Source organism: Gorilla gorilla, chromosome 7 (genome assembly GCF_029281585.2).
Source record: "Gorilla gorilla gorilla isolate KB3781 chromosome 7, NHGRI_mGorGor1-v2.1_pri, whole genome shotgun sequence".
NCBI lineage: Eukaryota > Metazoa > Chordata > Mammalia > Primates > Hominidae > Gorilla > Gorilla gorilla.
The window spans coordinates 14,164,021-14,185,177 of record NC_073231.2 but is presented as its reverse complement, the minus strand read 5'-3'; the positions used below and the strand labels follow the sequence as shown (position 1 = coordinate 14,185,177).

Genomic DNA, 21,157 nt, shown 5'->3' with positions numbered 1-21,157 from the left:
GTGAAATTCAAACTGGAAGATTTTGTGCTTGAGTCTTGCTTATTTATCTGTATTTTAGTTCACCCATGAAACTAACAAAGATAATGTGTTTTAAAACAATTGTAAGTGGCTATTTCAAGCCATCTTACAAGAGTTTTTAGAGGATAATTTTTATATTTTAGATCTGACTATATTGTGATGTCAGTGCATGTTTTTCTTTTGTGTCAGACATAGCTTCATGTATGTTCATGATAGAGTTTAATTCAACAGATATTTGTTGAACCCTGCAGTGTGTACAAGAAGCTCTATAACAACAGATAAAATTGGGCTGGGCGCGGTGGCTCACGCCTGTAATCCCAGCACTTTGGGAGGCCGAGGCAGGCAGATCATGAGGTCAGGGGATTGAGACTATCCTGGCTAACATGATGAAACCCTGTCTCTACTAAACAAAATACAAAAAATTAGCCGGGTGTGGTGGTGGGCGCCTGTAGTCCCAGCTACTAGGGAGGCTGAGGCAGGAGAATGGCGTGAACCCGGGAGGCGGAGCTTGCAGTGAGCCGAGACCACGCCACTGCACTCCAGCCTGGGCGACAGAGTAAGGCTCCGTCTCAAAAAAAAAAAAAAAAAAAAAAACAGATAAAATCAGTCCCCAAATATCTTCATTTTTTTCTCCTGTCTTTGAGTATATTTGTTTAAAGTAACTGAATTTATCAGGTTCAAATTGCAGATAGTTTAGGTCTGTTCCAAAACGTCAATTACTTATTATGAATTTTTTTTTTTATAAAATAGAGCCTGAGTAGTGTAGACTTTTGTTTTATATGTTAATTTTTCTCTCCGACAGGCACCAATCCTTATTTGACTTTTCACTGTGTTAATCAGGGAACGATTTTGCTGGATCTTGCTCCAGAAGATAAAGAATATCAGTCAGTGGAAGAAGAGGTAATATACATCAGAAATCTTTCATTTGCTTTTCTTGAAATCTGTGGATAAACCTGTTTTTCTGGAAGTAAGCTCGTCTTACATTGCCTTGCGGTGACATGCCTATTAATCAGTCTGTCTTAGCCATTGTGGTAGAATATTGCCAAAATTAAAATATGACGGCGCCACATGGTTTTCACATCATAAGCCTAGGTTTTCTAATGCATGGGGCCCATCTGTCTTTTTATTCTGGAGATTTTCTTGAATCTCATGCAAAATAAGGAGCCTATTAGAACTATTTTCTTATATTGTTACAGTGCCACCTAAGAATGACATAGAATGAAAAACTCTTGCCTCATAGAGAGCAAATATGTTCTCATCCTTGTTTTTATGCAGTTATAAATGTGACTATAAAATAATATGCCTAATCGTCACGTATGCTTCTGGGTCTGCCTCATTATTTTGTATAACATTTTTCCAGTCACAGTTCTTCTGAGCCCCTATGAAGGCTGTTTGTGTGACCCTCCTGGTGGTCAGATGCCAGTGAGACTCCTGCTCCACTGACGGCTTATGCATAAACAAACAGCCTAATGCCATTGTTATAAGTAAGCTACCCAATTGTGTTATGCAAATACCTAGGCAGAAAAAGGTATGCCTAATTCTTGTTTGTTTGTTTAATTAGTGCTCATTTTATTTTCATTCCCAGGCTAGGAACTTGCATAGGGAACTCAGGACCATGACCCCAGGGCTGTATTTCAGCTCATACTTAGCGCATCAGGAAGGCATCATGGGGTCTGGTGTCTTACTACCTAATTCTCCTAGCAGTTAGTACATTTTGATAATAATGTCAAAAATGTAGTGACTCTTCACAAGTGGAGCAGTAAGGAAGAGAATTTATTTTATTGAGTTAATCCTCTGAGAAAGTTCGATCTTTAAAACATTTTTCTTTTCCATAATTATTTTTAATTTAGAGAGTAGTCAGAAGACAGTTATTCCCTTTAGTAGTACGTTATAGTCAATGTCCCCTGGTCTGTGTAAATATACTTAGAGATCCCAAGCTGAAGACTATTGAGATAATATGGAATATTTCACCTACAGAATAGTTTTTAAAAATTGTTTATTTTTAGCATTTGTCCAATGGGCATTAATTGAATGTAAGGAGTTTTTGTTTGACTTAATCAGAGTGTTTGTTAGTTCTTCTTCTCAATAAGATAAGATAGTAATTGTAGATGACTTAATGTGTTTTTTAATATGTTTCCCCATTGTGTTTACAGAAAACTCTTTCAGAACTTTTATTTAAAAGTAAATAGAAAGTGCATAAATTTAATATTTATGTTTGAAATTATTTTCTCACCAAAAATACTTATCCACTAAACTTGTTCATCAATTTATAGTGAACTCCTATTTATTTATTAATACTGAATTTTAGACTCATCAATGTCTAGAATTACACACTGGGATGTTTTTATAAAATTAGTTATTTTGTTCTATAGATGCAAAGTACAATTCGAGAACACAGAGATGGTGGTAATGCTGGCGGCATCTTCAACAGATACAACGTCATTCGAGTAAGTGTTTAAAGTTTCATGGTGAAAACTGGATTGCAAGGCTTGCCTAAAAACCAAATCTAGACAATGAAAAAAGTTTATTAAGTCATATTTTCAAACTGTGAAAGATAATTCGTCACCTATCTGAAGTCAGATAGCACTCTTCTCACTACAATATCTCTAACTCCCCAAGACAATACGTCACTAAAAATAGAGACATTCTGAAAGCGCCAAAGCTACAAACAGTAGGCTAAATCAGCTTGTACTAGTGATACTTACATGGATATTGGTCTCCCTGCTCATGCACAAATACAGGCCATAGCTGACAATAATGTTTTTTATCATTTGAAAGTTGCATCAAAGTCCTGGATCTTCAATCTAATTGAACCAGTAATTACCCCAGAATACATATATTTCTTAATCTCGGTATCTTAATTTATAATACGGAACAGATGACTCAAGCTTTTTACAAAGGGGTATCATAAAGATGAATAAAATCTGTAGAGAACTGGTTTAACCCTTTGAGTTAACAGACCTGTAAAAGTTATACTGGTACATATCAGAATAACCCAGGGAACTTTTTTAAAAAAAATAGATTTACAGATCCCCATCTCCTAAAACTTATCCATCTCCTAAAACTTATTAAGTCTGGGGAGATGCCTAAACATAACCTTTTTACCTTTTTTTTTTTTTTTTTTAATCCTGAGGTGATTTAGAGGTAACAGCCAGGTCTGGTATAGAATAACAAAAACTGTAACTGAAAATTATGTCACTAACAGCTAGAGTATTTTCTGAATTACACTGACATGGTAGCTTTATCACTTTTAAATTATGTCTTAAGCAAAATAAAAATTGAACCTTCCTAAAAGGAAAACATACTTTTCATTTTAAATCATAAATGCACATTTCACTGATAACGTTTCTTTCTTCTTCATCCTTAAAGATTCAAAAAGTTGTCAACAAGAAGTTGAGGGAGCGGTTCTGCCACCGACAGAAGGAAGTGTCTGAGGAGAATCACAACCATCACAATGAGCGCATGTTGTTTCATGGTAAGCAGCATGGCAGGGACGGTGGACGTCTCCCTGGGCGTTCGCAGGAGTTAGTAAAGTGAAAAACCTACGTTAAATTGACTATAATACGGTTGTGTTAAAAACGGCTTGTTTTGATTATTTTGTTCAAATAATTACTTCTTGGTACCAGCTTTCTCATGTATCACACATTAGTACAGACTTTCCAGTGCATATACAGTGAAAATACTTGATCTAAAATTATTTTAGAACTTAAATTGCAAATTGAGCCACCTAGTGAATTACTTTTGTTGTAATTTTGTACTAGTACATTATTATGTATAATAGACCTTCTTAGAAAATACTTTTCATTTATACACCATTCATTTCTTAATATTAACCTGCCCGATGCAAATAGTGTGCAGGTAATTGAGCTTCTAGAAAAGTGTTCAAAAACGAATCCTTCTGTCTTCGTATTTCTAGGTTCTCCTTTCATTAATGCCATTATTCATAAAGGGTTTGATGAGCGACATGCATACATAGGAGGAATGTTTGGGGCCGGGATTTATTTTGCTGAAAACTCCTCAAAAAGCAACCAGTATGTTTATGGAATTGGAGGAGGAACAGGCTGCCCTACACACAAGGACAGGTCATGCTATATATGTCACAGGTAAGCATCTTGCCATTAGTGTAACGTTTCCCACCCCTAGGTCACAAACCAAATTGTCTTTTTTTTTTTTTTTTTTTTGAGATGAAGTCTTGCTCTTGTCACCCAGGCTGGAGTGCAGTGGCACGATCCCGGCTCATGCAACCTCCACCTCCTGGGTTCAAGCAATTCTCCTGCCTCCGCCTCCTCAGTAGCTGGGATTACAGGCACCCGCCACCACGCCCAGCTAATTTTTGTATTTTTAGTAGAGATGGGGTTTTGCCATGTTGGCCAGGCTGGTCTCGAACTCCTGATCTCATGATATGCCCACCTCGGCCTCCCAAAACGCTGGGATTACAGGCATGAGCCACCGTGCCCAGCCCCAAATTAGTTTATCAGGCTCTGCAGAAGTCACAGATTATCCTCAGTCTTGCATCCCAGTAAATCCCGTTGGTTCCGGGAATGGGTGGGAACAGCTGATCAGCCTCTTCTGACAGGAGCAATAACAACAGAGCAGATAACCAGGGGTAAAAACCAGGTACATGGCCTCCAGTCACGGGTTATGATAAAACTCCCTGCATCTTGGCTTTCTCCCTGGGCTTCACTTTTCTTGCTTTGTAATCAGAATATGGCAAGGCTAAGGATGATTTCTGTGGAACAAAGAACTGCTAGCTCTAGTCACATTTGAATGAAGACACACTTCTATAAAAAACATAGACTCTTTACTTCTCATGTTGCTGGTGATGTTGTTGTTTTAAGGCAGGATATATAATTAGCCTTGGCAACTTAAAATATCATCTTTGGAATTAATAGCAAACAAATGAATATTGGCCTTGTTAACAGACTTTTAAAACTCAAAAATTGGAGAGAATAATGGTATACTCTCTCTGATGTCAGTGGCGAAAAAAGTAAGTACTTTCCCTTTCCTTGGCAATGAAAAAATACAAAAGAATTATACTGTACAAAGATTGGGATTTATTACATTTCTCTGTAAACTTACCAAATGCATTCTTTTTAACAAGCCAGGTTAATAAGATATTTTGTAATTTGGTTAAGACCTTAAAAAGACCCAAATAATTTCAGAACAAGGATCTCTGAGGGAGAAAAGCCCCAGTAACCTTGAAATTGTGATTACTGACCTTAAAACTTATCTCTCAGTTGTGTTTTGAACAAAATTATTGCCATCAGCCATTTGGAGTCGGATGTCATATATCCAGAAGGAAACATCCTTCCATTAAGACCTCTGTGGTTACGAATACAGAGAAATTTTAGGCTGGGCACGGTGGGTCACACTTGTAATCCCAGCACTTTGGGAGGCCGAGGCGGGCGGATCATGCCGTCAGGAGATTGAGACCATCCTGGCTAACACGGTGAAACCCCGTCTCTACTAAAAATACAAAAAATTAGCCGGGCGTGGTGGCGGGCGCTTGTAGTCCAAGCTACTCGGGAGGCTGAGGCAGGAGAATGGTGAGTACCCAGGAGGTGGAGGTTGTTTAATGAGCGATTGTTAATTTTCATTGAGGTTCACTTTTATTGCTTATTTAGGTTCATTTTTGTCTCCAGAGGAATTAGGTTTGAAGCAAAAAAACAAACAAAAAAAAACCAAAAATACTTTTACATGCTATATATTCTTGAAAATTTCTCGGTTTTTTTTTTTTTTTTTTTTTTTTGAGACGGAGTCTCTCTCTGTCGCCCAGGCTGGAGTGCAGTGGCGCGATCTCGGCTCACTGAAAGCTCCACCTCCCGGGTTCATGCCATTCTCCTGCCTCAGCCTCCCAAGTAGCTGGGACTACAGGCGCCTGCCACCACACCCGGCTAATTTTTTGTATTTTTAGTAGAGACAGGGTTTTTACCGTGTTAGCCAGGATCGTCTTTATCTCTCTAGCAAGCATTTTCTATGGCCGATTCCTAAGCCATACCAAAACTACTTTAAACTTTAAGTGTAACTATTGAGTCTGGTAACTGTTTATAGTAAATCATTATATCAAATTCCATCCCATTCCTACTCATAAATCTGAAAATGACATTTAAATTAGCTTGCCTTATGTTACATTTTTAAAAAATTAATAGATCTAGCAGTTATATTTTTGTAAGACTTAAAGCTTCCTTCAAAGCATTGTTTTTTTCTTTTTCCTTAGACAAATGCTCTTCTGTAGAGTGACCCTTGGGAAATCCTTTCTGCAGTTTAGCACCATGAAAATGGCCCATGCGCCTCCAGGGCACCACTCAGTCATTGGTAGACCCAGCGTCAATGGGCTGGCATATGCTGAATATGTCATCTACAGAGGAGAACAGGTATGTTACTCATCAAACAAGCATAACCAAGTTCACAAACATGTCAATAGAGCACAGAGACCGTGTAAGACTTGAGAAACTTTTCAATGAAATATCCACCACACAGTGTGCTAGTATTAATTACTTCAGATACAAAATAAAGGTATCAAAGTAATTCTTTGACATCAGCTTTTTACCTAAAACCCATTAGTAGCTGTCAGCCACATAACACAGTGTGAACAAGAGGGCAGCTGAGAAACAAAGGCTTGGGCCCTCATGCCGTTTTGAGGCCTGCAGCTCTATACTAATGCCTTGTGCCACTTCATGCGCAGCATGCCAGGGCAGCTGCTATTAGTGGGTCTTCATGGATGTACATGCCACAGGATTTGTCCAAAAACAAAAACAATTTGTCTGAATGTAACTGAACTTCAGATGAATACCATAACTACACTAAAAGAGAAAAATAAAGAAGGAAATAACTAAATATATATAACCTATGAAAACAGTATTTTACACTGTGTCTTCAGTCATGGGCAGGGTAGGGAATGCTGTTGGGGGAAGACTGACAAAGGAATCCTGAACTCCTTTTAGTAAATGTGTTGGTGGCGATACTGTGGGCAAAACAGTGAAACTCTTAGGCATATTATAGGATTGAGCACATGAGCGGATGTGTTGATGTATTGATTTGAGGAGCCAAAATTCTCATGGTAGAAGAAGGGACATACAAATATGGAATGGAGAAGGTAAGAAAGACTCTAAGGGTGGACTGAAATTGGAAGTATTACTATGATCTCATGGTTTCTAACGTGTGTGTACACCCATGTAAATTTATGGGTAAGTAGTAATATAAGCATGTGTGTGTATATGAGAGAGAGAGAAACCAAGGAAGGGAGGGAAGGAGAGAGAGAGAGACAGACAGGAAGGAAAGGAGGGAGAGAAGAGAGGAAGGAAGGAACTGAGGGAGGAAGAGAGAGAGGAAGGGAGGGAGAGAGTGAGGAAAGAAGGGAGGGAGGAAGGGAGGGAGGAGAGAGGAAGGAAGGAAGAGAGAAGAAAGGAGGGAGAGGAAGAAGGGAGAGAGGGCAGAAGGGAGGGAGAGAGCAAGAGAAAAAAAGAGGAAGGAAGGGAGGGAGCGAGAGGAAGGAAAGGAGAGAGAGAGGAAGGAGGGAGAGGAAAAAAGGAAATGAGAGAGAGGTAGGAAGGGAAGGAGGGAGGGAGAGAGAGAGGAAGGGAGGGAGGGAAAGAGAGAGACAGGGAGGGAAAGAAAGGGAGACAGATACTAAGGAAGACAGATACAGAGGAAAGGAAAAGAGGGAGAGAAGAAGGAAGGGGGAAAGAGATAAAGGGAAGGAAAGAAGGGGAGAGAGAGGAAGGGAGGAAGGAAGAGAGAAAGGGAGAGAGGAAAGAAAGGGAGGAAGAGAGGAAGGAAAGAGGGAGGGAAAGAGAGAGAGGGATGAATGGAGGGGAGAGGCAGGAAGGGAGGGAGAGAGGGAGGAAGGGAGAAAGCGAGAGAGGAAGGAACAGAGTGAGAGAGGAAGGATTGGAGGAAGGAGAGAGAAAAAAAGGAAGGTAGGAAGAGAGAGAGAAGGGAAGTGGGGGGGAGGAAAGGAGAAGGGGGAATGAAGGGAGAGAGGGGAGGGAGGGAGAGGAAGGAAGGGAAGGAGAGAGAGCTAGAGAGCGGAAGGGAGGGAGAAAGTGAGGGAGAGCAGAAGGAAGGGATGGGGATAGAGTGGAAGGAAGGGAGGGAGAAAAGGGAGGGAAGGAGGGACAGAGAAAGAGGGAGGAAGGGAGGGAGAGAGGAAGAGGAAGGAAGGGAGGAACAGAAAGGAAGAGAGGGAGAAAGAGGGAGGAAGTGAGGGAAAGGGAGGAAGGGATGGAGAGAGAAAAGGAAGGGGGGGAGAGAGGAAGGAAGGGAGGGGAAGAGAGAGAGAGGAAGGGAAGGAGATAGGAAGGAAGGATGGGAGGGAGGGAGAAAGACAGAAGAAAGGAGGGAGGGAGAGAGGAAGTGAGGGAGAACAGAAGGCAGGGAGGGAGGAAGGGATGGAGGGAGAGGGGGAGACAGAGAGATGAAGGTAGTGAGGGAGAGATAGGGAGGCAGAGAGAGGGAGGAAGGGAAGGAGAGACAGGAGGAAGGAGAGGGAGGGAGTGAAAGAGGAAAGAGAGGGAGAGGAAGGATGGGAGGGAGGGAGGAAGAGGAAGGAAACGAGGGAGGATGGGATGAAGGGAGGGAAAGGGGGAGAGGAGGGAGATAGAAAAGGAGGGAGAGAGGCAGGGAGGGAGAAGAGAGGAAGGAAGGGAGGGAGCGGGAGAGAGGGAGAGACAGAAGAAGGAATGTAGGGAGGGAGGGAATGAGAAAGAAAGGGAGGTAGAAAGAGGGAGGGAGGGAGACAGGAAGGAAGGGAGAAAGTGAGAGGAAAGAAGGGAGGGAGGGAGAAGAAAGAAGGAAGAAAGGGAGAAGGAAGAGAGGAAGGGAGGGGGAGAGAGAGGAAGGAAAGGAGGGTGGGAGAGGAAGGGAGGGAGGGAGAGAGAAACGAGAAGGGAAGTAGAGGGGGGAGGAAAGGAGGGAGAGGTAGAGGAAGGAAGGAAGGGAAGGAGAGAAAGAGGAAGGAAGGGAGAAGTAGAAGAGAGAAGGGAGGGAGAGACGAGGAGGAAGGGAGAGAGTAAGGGAGGGGGAGAGAGGGAGGAAGGGAGAGAGGAAGAGAAGGAAGGGAGGGAGAGAGCTTGAGAGCGGAAGGGAGAGAGGAAGAAATGGAGAGAGAGAGGAAGGGAGGGAGAGAGAGAGGGGAAGGTAGGGAGGGAGAGAGAGAGAGGGGAAGGTAGGGAGGGAGAGAGACAAAGGGAGAAGAAGAAAGGGAAAGAGAAAGAGAAGAAAGGGAGGGAGACAGTGAGGGAGAGTGGAAGGAAGGGTGGGAGAGAGAGGAAGATGAGAGAGAGGGAAAGAAAGGGAGGGAAGGAGGGAGGAACAGATAAAGAGCGATGAATGGAGGGAGAAAGGAGGAAGGGTTGGAGAAAGAAAGAGGGAGGAAGGGATTGAGAGAGGAAGGTAGGGAGGGAGAGAAAGGAAAGGAGGGAGAGAGCAGAAGGAAGGAAGGAAAAGAGAAGGGGAGGGAGGGACAGAGAAAGAGGGAGGAATGGAGGAAGGAGAGAGAAAAAGGAAGGTGGGGAGGAAGGGAGTGAGAGAGGAAGGAAGGGGGAGGAAGAGAGGAAGGGAGGGAATGGCAGGGGAGGGAGGGAGAGATGGGGAGAGAGAGATAAGGGAGGGAGAGAGAGAAGAATGGAGAAAGGGAGAGAGAAAGGGCGATCAGAAGGCAGGGATGGAGAGAGGAAGACAGAAAAGAGGGAGGGAAGGAGGGACAGAGAAAGGAGGAGGAATGAAGGGAGAAAGAGGAGGAGGAAGGGAGAGAGAGGAAGGAAGGGAGGGAGAGCTAGAGAGAGAGGAAGGAAGGGAAAGAAGGAAGGAAGGGAGGGACAGACAGGGAGAGAGAGAGACGAAGGAACGGACGGGGAGAGAGAAAGAAGGAAGTAAAGAGGAAGGGAGAAAGAGAGGAAGGGAGGGAGAGTGAGGATGGAAGGGAGGGATAGAGAGGAAGGTCAGGAGGGAGAGATGGAGGAAGGAAGTGAGATGGAGGGAGGAATAGAGGGAGAGAACGGAGAGGGTGGGAGACGGAGGGAGGGACGAGGGAATGAGGAGGATGGAGTGAGGGAAAGAGGTGTAGGGAGTCAGAGGGGGAGAGAGGGAGGAAGCGAGGGAGAGAGAGAGCTGAAGGGAGGGAGGGTGAGGATGGAAGGGAGGGAGAGAGAGAGAGGAAGGGCAAGAGGGAGGAATGTAGGGTGAGATGGAGGAAGGAAGGGAGACGGACAGAGGGAGAGGGGGAGGGAGGGATAAGGGAATGAGTGAGGGAAAGAGAGGTGTAGGGAGGCGGAGGGAGGGGGAGAGTGAGAGGGAGGGAGAGGGAGAGGAGGAGAGTGAGAGAGGGAGGCAGAGGGAGAGGGAGGGAGAGGAGGAGAGAGAGAGGGAGAGGGGAAGAGTGAGAGAGGGAAAGGGGGAGGCAGAGGGAGAGAGTGAGAGGGAGGGAGGGAGAGGGGTAGAGTGAGAGAGGGAGGGAGGAAGAGGGAGTGAGGAGGATGGAGTGAGGGAGAGAAGGGGAGTGGGAGGGAGTGAGAGGAGACAGAGGTGGGGAGGGAGGGAGGGGATGGAAGCAGGGAGGGGGAAGAAGGGAGGTAGAGGGGGAGAGAGGGAGGGAGAGAAGGAGGGAGGGAGAAACAGGGAAGGAGGGGTGGAGGGAGGGAGAAACGGAAGGAGGGGTGGAGGGAGGGAGGGAGAAACAGGGAAGGAGGGGGTAGAGGGAGGGAGGGATGACATGGGACTCATCATGTACCCATTATTAGACCAGGCAAGAATTATTAATGGATGCTAAATATGGGGATTGTTTCACTAAGGAAAAGAATATTTGCGTGGTTTTCTTATTACAAACTTACTTTCAAAGGGGGCTGGGGGGAATAGTAATTATATATTGGAGAAAGGGGACAATGCCTTGACCAGATGATCAAAATCAACATCACCAATGAGGGACAGATAGGCTTATATTGTCTCTCTAGGTGGATACTCTAAAGGCACGACATCTCTGCAGCATTCCAGCCAAAAATACATGATGTAAGTCTAATCAAAATGAGGAATGTTTTACTTTTTTTAATGTTGAAAGATTGTATTCTTCAAAAATGTTAATATTATAAAAGAAAGGCTGTGCTAACTTTCCAGATTACATGAGGCCCAAGAGACATGAAAACTAAGTTAACCTTCTGCCCCCAAACTGCATCCAGTATTGGAAGAGAAAGTACATTATTAGATCAACTGACTGACAGAATTGGAATATGGACATTAAATAAAAGGATTATATCAATGTAAAATAAAAGTTTGATTCTGTACTTACATAAGGCAATATCTCTATGCTTAGAAAATATATACTGGCATATTTAGGGATGAAGGACCATGATGATGTATATAACTTGTAAACGTTTTGGGGAGAATGTGCGTGTGTGTGTGTGTGTGTGTATCTAGTATACAGGGATAGGGATGGGGCAAATGAGATAAATAAAACCTTCCCAAAGGTAGATCTCGGAGGTAGATCTCGGTAAGGTTATGTAGCTGTTTTTGGTACCATTTTAATTTTTGCAACTTACTTGTAAGTTGGTAGCTGTTTCCAAATAAAAAGTTTATAAAAAGGAAGGAATAAATTTGTCATATTTTTCTGTTTAAATCATAAACCTTAAACTTATAGAAAAGAAGCTTTTTTTCACTTTTATTCAGTAATTATACTTCTAGAAATTTGTATTGGCATAATCAGTGATAGTCACAAACACACACTATATACATGAATATATGAATAGTCATCACTGACACACTATATACATGAATATATGAATAGTCATCACTGTCTTGATTATCACAATAAAAAATTTAAACAACCTAAATATTAAGCAAAAGCAGAATTGTTAAATGAATATATTCATATGTCTGGTATTTTTTAACATTTACATAATATATACCAAACATAGATTCACCCACAGCATAAGAATATGGTTATCACTGGGTGATAATGCGTGGTTTCAGTTCTCTTTACCATATATTTTAAATATACTATAAGTTATCTCTGATTCACCCACAACATAAGATGGTTATCACTAGGCATTAATGAGTGGTTTCAGTTCTCTTTACCTTATATTTTAAATATAAGTTATCTGTAGTGGTAAATATTTATTTCATAATTGGGTTCAAAGAAATAATAAGGAATACTTAGAAGATAAGTATAAGTTTACTTTTTAAGTATAAGTTTACTTTTCTGAAATTTACTAATTAACCATCTCCCAGGTAAAATTTGACTGGATAATTTAGTCAGAGTGTCTCATGAAATAATTTTAGAGACTGATTAGTACAAAACCTACTTGAAAGAAAAAAAATGCCTAAATAAAAAAATGCACTCAGCATTTATTTTATTTCCGGGGAGGATAATTGGTCTTCCATATTCAGGTATACTTGTACACATGGATCATGTTAACTGTAGTGTCTGCTAATTGAGTACTTTCTCATGAGCAGTTTTTGCTGATTTTATAGGGAAGTTTTCCTTTGCTAACTTTTATTTCATTCTCCTTAGTCATACTCTAAATCATCTTTCACTCTTAATGTTTAACTTTCAAAAACACACACATGTTTTATGTGTTTTTGATTGAGGATGATTTGAGTAGTAGTATTCGTTATTGGTGGGAATGTTTCTTTCTTGAAGATTGAAAAGATATATTGAAGGTTAACTGAACTGTACTTGGAAAGAAAAATGGCTCTGATTATAACATATGATTGGACTTAAGATGTCAGTGGTATTTGTATATGTTATACTTTAAACTTCACATTAGACATGAAGGAGAGGTGTTCTCTGCTCTTTGGTTGCTCCAGAGATTTCAGCTACTTTACTGAACTGATGTGAAAAATGCAGAATTACTTAACCTGGAAAAGAAAAGACTATAGAATAGAATGATTTCTAAAATGGTTTCCAAACATACAGAATCATTCAAGAGAGCAGGACGGTCCCTTCCTCACCTCTATGAGACATAAACTGAGAGCATTTGAATTTAAATTTTAGTGTTAGGGATTTGGATTAAGAAGAAAATTCAGAAAACGAGTTAGCAGAAGTGGTTGTGTATTTAAAAAATAAGTAAATAAATACCTACATACATCCTATGCTGGTATAACCAGCATGGATTGAAAGTGACCTGACCGAAAATGATGGTTTTTGGTCCATCTTAGGCCCTTCTAGTTCTGCAGTTTAGTAATTCCCTTACCTTTAATCCCTCTGGACTGTAATCGATTAATTAGTAACTTCAAGGGTACACAGAAACAATTCAGTAGGCTAATCATTAGGAACCGGGAGCATTTAGATAAGGACCTTTAAGTAACTCATGCCATTAGAATCTTAGAATCCACCTGACTAAGATGGACGTGTGTCAGGGATCCCCTTAAATCATGAGCTACCTAAATGCAGACACCGGCACTATTGACTCCTTTGCTTCAACAGCTTTTCCGCAAGAAAAATGTCATAGAAAGTATTATAGATATTAAACTTCACTCGGATAAAAGGAAGTAGGGGTGGGCATCCACTCATTTTTGACACTCAGAATATGCCAGCCTGCGTTCTTTTTACATTTCTCCTGTTTTTGTCTGTCCACACGGTAAGCTCCTTCTCAGCAGGGTCCACATCTCACACCAGAGTGTCCTTATGTGGTAGATGCTCAACACACGGATGCTGGTGATAAACAGTTTTCTTGACCATTAAGCCACCTGCTTGATTAATTAGTATTTTCAGTTTTTACCAGTATTTGAGCTTTGCTAGATTTTTTATACCCAACTCTAGAATTAGCAGTAGGTATTTGACCTAGATTGTTTTAGTAAACCATTTCAAAAATTAAGTGTATGTCTTAAGATAAAACTACAGATAGTTTCTTTTGTGAGAAACTGTAATATTCTCACAAAAATAAAAGTACAGACTGGTTACTGAGACTTCAGATTGGAAAGTCAGGAGAGATTTTCAATGTTCGTTTCTTCCCACTAATGTACTAAAATAGAAACTGTTGTTGTTTTTAACTAAAATCAGAGCAGACTGGAATTATGGAAAAGAATATTATGAATGGTTCTATATACATATATATATAGACAGAACTTAACATATTTATGTTTTTTTGTTATTTTTAAAGTCCTTGCTGAGAGCTTTTAGGAGGGAGTACTCTCTAATGAATAATACTAATAAAAATAATAACAATAATAGATCCTTACTATGCCAGACCTATTCTAAGACTTCTGCATTTAGTTCTCACAAAAATCCTAATATTACTATTCAGTTTTTACTTATCTTTCTTTCCTTTTATTATCTTATCCTATATCTATATGCAAGTAATTTGTTGGTCAGCATTGAACAAACTATTTTTGGTCCCCAAAACACTTTGCTCACCCAAGAGTCTTCTTTTAGTCACAGACCACTCTGAACTACTGAATCTAGTTTCATCGTCATGTTATAGTTAGGGCTGAAGAATTCCTATATAGTTTACTCACTAAGGGGTGTCCTACCTCTCCTTCCAAATTGCTGCCTTCACTGCAATTTCTGGTTAGGTTTTCAGCAGCTTCCTCTGATCAGCCTCCTTTTTCCTGCTCCCACCAAGAAGAACTCTTCCCATTCCAAACACAGCCTTGTGTTTTACTGACTGCAAGAAAAAAGAGAAAGACAATATGAAGGAGGCCAGTCTAAATCGGAGCCCTTATCTCTCCTGTAAATAAATGATGCCTTTGAGTAGTCAGTTTTTAAATACTGTTCCCAAACTGTCGTTTCTGGGTTATTGGTGACTCAGTACATCTCACCCTTACTCCTTCTAGCTCAGTGGGTTACATCATCTTCTATGATTAATTTGGACTGGATTCAGCAAAATTTTTCTTTCATTTAGCAAACTTTTATTGAACACACGCTGTGTGACAGCACCGATGCTCTGTGAGGTGAAAAAGATATTAGTGCTACCTCGGGCCTTAGTTTCCCTGCTTATGACACATGGCTCTCTAATAAGGGATGAATGGAGCTTAATTGACAGTATTCCAAGTAGAAATAATATTCAGTTTTCTAGATTGTAGGGTTTATACACATTTATTTACAGTTAAGTAGGTGAACCTCAAATTGTTCAGGCACCTATTAAGAAACTGAGTCTATATAGAATATTGGTCACGATTAACAGCCTTTGAGGCTTCCACATTCGGCAAGGCTTTAATATTGTGCCTACTAGAAGGGTGATTTGTTTTTCTTCTTGTCCTTCCCAGGCATACCCAGAGTATCTTATCACTTACCAGATCATGAAGCCAGAAGCCCCTTCCCAGACGGCAACAGCCGCAGAGCAGAAGACCTAGTGAATGCCTGCTGGTGAAGGCCAGATCAGATTTCAGCCTGGGACTGGACTACAGAGGATTGTTTCTAACAACAACATCAATATTCTAGAAGTCCCTGACAGCCTAGAAATAAGCTGTTTGTCTTTTATAAAGCATTGCTATAGTGATGAATAGTATGAGTAACTGATACATACTCAACTGCTACTGTTCCCTTTGAGGAAATGTTTACAGGGGCGGCCTTTTAACATATCTCAGGCTCATTTTCATTGCAATTATCCATTTCTAAAACAAGATTGCTTCGATCTAGACTTGGAAATGGAAAATAAGAAAACCAGTGCTTTTTCAAATGTTCACAATTCACACACTACATTTGTTTTGTTATGCATGGCGTGTATATAACAAATATACACATACGACAGGCAACAAGCTTGTTTTTGATTTGCCAGACATGCATCATTGGCTATTGTTTGTTTGTTTTTTGTTTTTTTGTGTTTTTTTTGGTTACTTTGAAAATGAGCCAGAGCCTTCTTGAGGATATTTTGCACAAAGTCACGCTGACAAAATCATTAGCAGTGCAACCCAAGCTTCTGGCTGAGCAAGATTCAGTTTCCACTTTTTAAAATTTTTTTATTTTGCTCTGTAGCTGCACTTCTCGTTATCATAAATTGAGATGAAAAGGAAAAAACATCAAGTTTTGGTACCCTTTTATGAATTGGCCTATCTTACAAGAGAAGGGCACAAACACCAACCTGACTTAGGAACGCCTAAATTCAGAGAAGTCAAAGCCGGTGAAGGCCACTTGCTCTTTCCAACACAAGCCTGCCACAGAGGTCTTCCGGACAGTACTGGAGATGCAGGTTGACACAGGCTTGAGTTCCAAGGTGAAAAAACTGGGGAGGCTGTGAAGGAAGAGCTGCATTAAGGAGGGTGAGGAGCGTGTGGTTCTGTATCATTGCAGCCCCAGTGGATCCAGGGGATGCCTCCAAAAAATAAATGCTTCCCTTCCCTTAATCTGTACTGTTGGGATTGTTACCCCCCTCCAAATTAGCTGCCTTATTTCAAAAGTCAGTGAAATTACTGTACTTGATGAGGGTCACAAAAATACCACTTGATTGTTTGTTTCTTTAGTTGAGAAAGCTGGGATTCAGACTCGAATAGTGGATAGATACACACAAATGCAAGGACTTTTTTGTTTACTCCAGATTTGGGGTTTATTTTGAGTGGCATGCGTCAAATAGTTCATAAAGATCCTTGCATTAAATTTTTGAACCATTTCTTCAAACTTCTTAGTGTGTTTAGACAAGGAGAACAAAAATTGAAACCAAAGCCCTTTCTGTTATTTTTTCAATGAAGGTGAGAAAGAAATACCATACAATTTTCTTTGTGAAATTACTGTTTATTTTCATCAACGTTTACCAAGTGCCATTGACATTTATAAAAAAAATTATCCTTTATAGTTCTTACACTTGCCCTTTTCACCTTAACTGAATATGAATTGAGTGCACTAACTTACTTACTTGATATGCTGTGCATCTACTCTGCTTTGAAGCGAAAGAAATATAAACACGAGGAGGAATAGGAAAGACAGTGTGACACAAACTTGCCATTGCAATTCAAAGCCCTGAAAACGATGGGTTTAATGCAAGGTGATTAAGCTGTGACCTCCTTTAATCTCCTGAAGCAAAATAAAATGGTTACATGCAAAACTTCTAGAAATAGACTCTTAAAATATACACATTTTGCTTTGATTTTGGCTTCAACCCAGTGCTGGAACTAGGCATCCAGACTAGTCTGAATGTTTGTAGCTGAATTTTGCATGGGTCCTCAAAATTAAATCAAGAATTAGCCTCAGTTGTTGCTTCTTTTGAAGTTTCAGTGACCCAAGCTGGGTGTTTGTGTCTTGGCTACTTGTTTAATAGCACTAGAATTCCATGTGAAGCTTTGAGAGTTGATATTAAGAGGGCTTTTTTTCCCCTTCTTTCCTTCTCTTTTGCTGTAACAAAGGGTTGAAGAAATTGCCATCTGTGTAGTTTTCAGTAGCTGTCAAGTGTGTATTACTTACCTTCCCCCAGACGTAGTTTAAAATGGTAAACACAGCTGTGATTTTTAGTTAAGTAAAAGAGTTAATATGATATAGATATGGAAAGCTTTATAGCTTCATTAAAAAGATAAACCACTACCTAACTGTGGTTGTATGTTGTTTCCATCATACTAACTAGATTAATGGATGCGCCAGTTTTCATCTTGGTCCTTACACTTGAGAAGTTAAACTGTGGTTCGGTATTTAAACTGCCAGTGTTATATGTCTCATGCTCTGTGTGCCAAGTGAAGGTACTGTGTAAGGAAGACATTTGCGGTGCTTCTTGTCCTATAATGATTCAAGTATACAGTAGTCCTTGAAAGAGTGTGCATATATTACTCATCTGCTTAAGAGAGTGGGTTAATGGATATACCACAGGAGCCAAATACATTTTTTTCAGAACTTGAAAACCAAAGGTCATCATGAGTGCACTCAAAAGTTAGCACAAGTTTATTACATTTGGGATTTTCATCTGTAGCCGTATGAAGAACCCTTTCCAATATAAAAGCATGGCATTAAATTAGGCTGAAGTCTTTTATTTTTTGTATATGTACTATATAGAAATACTAGCAAGTTAGGATCATCCAATATGGCCTACCCCAAAATGGCCCCTCTGTTTCCCTAACCACATGGAAGAAAGAATCTGAACGTCTCCACCAGCTTTACCCGAGTTCCAAAACTAAAGGGCTTCTCCAGACCTGATGGTTCCAGTTTACCTGCTGTTGGCCTACTGGATACTTGACTCAGGCATAAATTAAGTGCCCTGGTCCCGAAACTTTCTCCTTGTATTTGACCTCCTTCCCTGTATTTGACCTCCTTCCCTCTTTCCTAAATTACTAGTCTGGAATTAAAATTAGCTCCAACAATGACCTTTGACTCCATTCATTTTCTCCTCATCTTGGGTCTTAAAAAAGGAGACCAGATACCTCTTAGCTTTTGTATCACAACCAGGAATGGGTATTAGGCCTCATGCGCTTTGCTCAGAACACTGCCGCTTTGTTAACAAATGACAGCATGGAACCCAGAGTTTTGATTCTATGCAAAATAACAGCAGTGCAACCAGGATTCTTGTTCTCCTTTTCCTTCTTGGAGTTTGGAATTTCTAGCTTTTCAAGCAGCATAAGTAGAATCAACATTAGGATGTTTTCATGAAATAGCATCCTTATACTTCTTTGAGCTTGATGTTAGTGGCTAGACTGATTTCCCTTTGCTCTCAAAATACAAAGTGCATTGAAGTATACAGAGAAATGCCTGAATACGGCAAGCAAATAATGTAGATTAACATTCTATTATTGTATCAATTTTACAAAAAATAAAATTTTGATATATGCCGGAGAACGGCATTAGAATGCAATAAGTTGTCTAGGTTTTTCTGTTTCAGTGTCTCTCCCAGTCGCACGAAGGGTTATTGGGCATCGCCCCCAACCCCGCCTTTTTAACATGTGCACTATCTGGATTCCTGTAAATGGCCTTGCAAACAGAAGTGGTGTGTATTTTCAAGCACCTTTCCCCCATTGTATCCGAATCCCACTTGTGTGATATCTGTGACAAATAGCCTTCTTCTTGTGTTTTCTGTTGGACTAATTGTCTCATGTAAAGCTATAGACCTTACTAATTTGGCAGGTATTCAAAACTGACATTAAGATAGGATTTCATGTCAGATATGTATTTGAAGAGTAAAGTCAAATTTGTTTAATGTCAGATCAGTGACAGAAGTGAAAAGAAAGTAACTGTGAAAGTGATGTTTGAGCTATTGTACACATCTAGCATATGGAAAGGAAATGCACTCGAAAACTACTACTCTAGAACATGAGGCTTCTTCAGCAACTTGTGCACTCTGCCATCAATAAATTAAATTTCTCCCCTCTAGACAGCCTTAACTATGGCAGAAACTTTTTAACCTTTTATATTTTAATAAATAAAACATTGTAGTCCCATTTCTTAGTGTTTGAAAGGTGTGTCAGTGAGTCGGCCATGTCTCCATGTGTTTCAGACCTGTTCATCTTATTTTATGATGGTATATTTCATAAGTAATATTCCCTTACATGCAATGGAGCTGATTAAAATTAATCCATTTCAATTTCTCCATACTGGAACTTCCTCAGCTACCAGATTTCTGGTTTGGAGAAGTGCTGGAAAGATTTCAAAGCCTATTCAATTGTGTATGTGGGGATACGACAGCAACTGTGATACCTTGTAGAATATGAGTGATATGCAAGCTGTGTTTTTTAATTGTTGGAAAATGTAAACTATGGTTATACTAAAGTGAAAACCTACAGGAAGCTAAAGATTTTATATACTTTGCACGACCCAATATGGTCGTAGTATGACCAGTTTTAGACATTGCCAGAGAGTTCTGCCTCCTCTGAAATAACATTCGCACTGTAAGATTGCATTTCGGCTTTTCCTCCTTTCACATTCTTTTTTGCTTTACACTTCACGTCTTCGCACCTGCCCTACCTCCCATCCTTTCAAAGAGGTTTCTTTCACGTTCCAGAATTCAGATTGTTCTGTGATTTCTTTTTCATCAGTCTACCCATTTCTGCAGGCAGCCCTGAAAGCCCTTGTGTTGATTCAGAGTGTTTGCAGAGAAATGCAGTTGAACCCTGGTAGTGGGGTGTCCCTCACACACCCATGCACCCCTCCCAAAGTTCAGGATGAAAGGCTAGAAAACCCATTCAAAGTTAGGAAAGAACACAGATCTTTGAGGCCGATAGCCTAGACCTAGAAGATGACCTTGAGTATGTAAACATTGTCTCCATGACACAAAACATTGAAACTCTTCATGTGCATATAACACCTGCTTCTGCTCCCATTGTTTCAAGCTCATCTTATCTTTGTAGTAGTAATGTTTGTCTTTGATACCTACAAACTAAAAAGGTACTTTTATCAAGGTTTCTCAAACATTTACAAAACCAGCTTTGAGAACATGTTATGTTGCCTGGCAACAGCACTCGGAGTAGTAATTGTGTTTTCTCATTGTGATGTTAGTCTGTGTGAGTAACCAGTGTAGTGACTCTTTGGTTCATTATTGGTGTTGTTTTTATTTTTAGTTTCTGTGTGACCCAACAGTGGCAGGGGTTACAACCCCTCTCCTTTCTTTTTTGTATTTATCTATTTGTAGTATTGTCAGATCAAGTACAAGATGCCCAGTTAAGTTTGAATTTCAGAGAAACAATTTCACATTAAGAATGTTTCATGCAATATTTGGCATATATTTACAGTAAAAGCATTCATTATTTGTCTGAAATTCAAATTTAACTGAGCATGCTGGTTTTTCTCATTGTTTGATTTTTCTAAATCTGGCATTCCTACAGATTTGGTCATGGGAAGTCACCTACAGCATGTTAAAGTCCTCTAGTCATCATCTCGTCACCTGAAATGGAAGTCCTTTTTCCCTCACCCTCCACTTCTTTCCAAAGGAGGGCATCAAGGAACTTAACCTGCCTGCCTGGTGGGTTTCTATTTAAGACATCTTTGTGATTATATTTAACCTGCAATTGTGCTTTGGCTTAACGTCTAGCTCACTGTACTTGTAATTGATTAATATTCAATAAAACCATTTTTAAAGTACACGTGTGTGGATAGCGGTTAGCTCTTAAGTATTTTCATTTTGCCCTGCTTGTTCATTTCTGCCTGACCAACCTTAACACAACTGACTTGAAAAACTGTCAGAATACAAATACCAACCCTCGCTCTGCATCTTCCAGTGAGACCTGGGTTTTAAGTGACTTATCCTCACCTCTCAGCCCACATGGGAGTTACTGAATAACTTCTGCAATAGCAAGGGCAACA

General features: G+C 40.3%; 1 protein-coding gene across 3 annotated transcripts in view; it reads left to right on the top strand.

The window, feature by feature from the left end:
- TNKS (tankyrase) overlaps window positions 1–20,935 on the top strand; it is a 217,022-nt gene extending 196,087 nt beyond the window's left edge. Inside the window, exons 22-28 of one of the 3 annotated variants that reach the window (XM_055349107.2) lie at window positions 821–918; window positions 2,391–2,465; window positions 3,388–3,493; window positions 3,935–4,121; window positions 6,236–6,392; window positions 10,968–11,022; window positions 15,217–20,935. In XM_055349107.2, coding sequence (XP_055205082.2) covers window positions 821–918; window positions 2,391–2,465; window positions 3,388–3,493; window positions 3,935–4,121; window positions 6,236–6,392; window positions 10,968–11,021 — 677 coding nt within the window. In that variant the 3' untranslated portion in view covers window position 11,022; window positions 15,217–20,935. The other 2 variants (XM_055349106.2, XM_055349105.2) reach the window with 2 other exon arrangements.
- The last annotated feature ends 222 nt before the right edge of the window (window positions 20,936–21,157 follow it).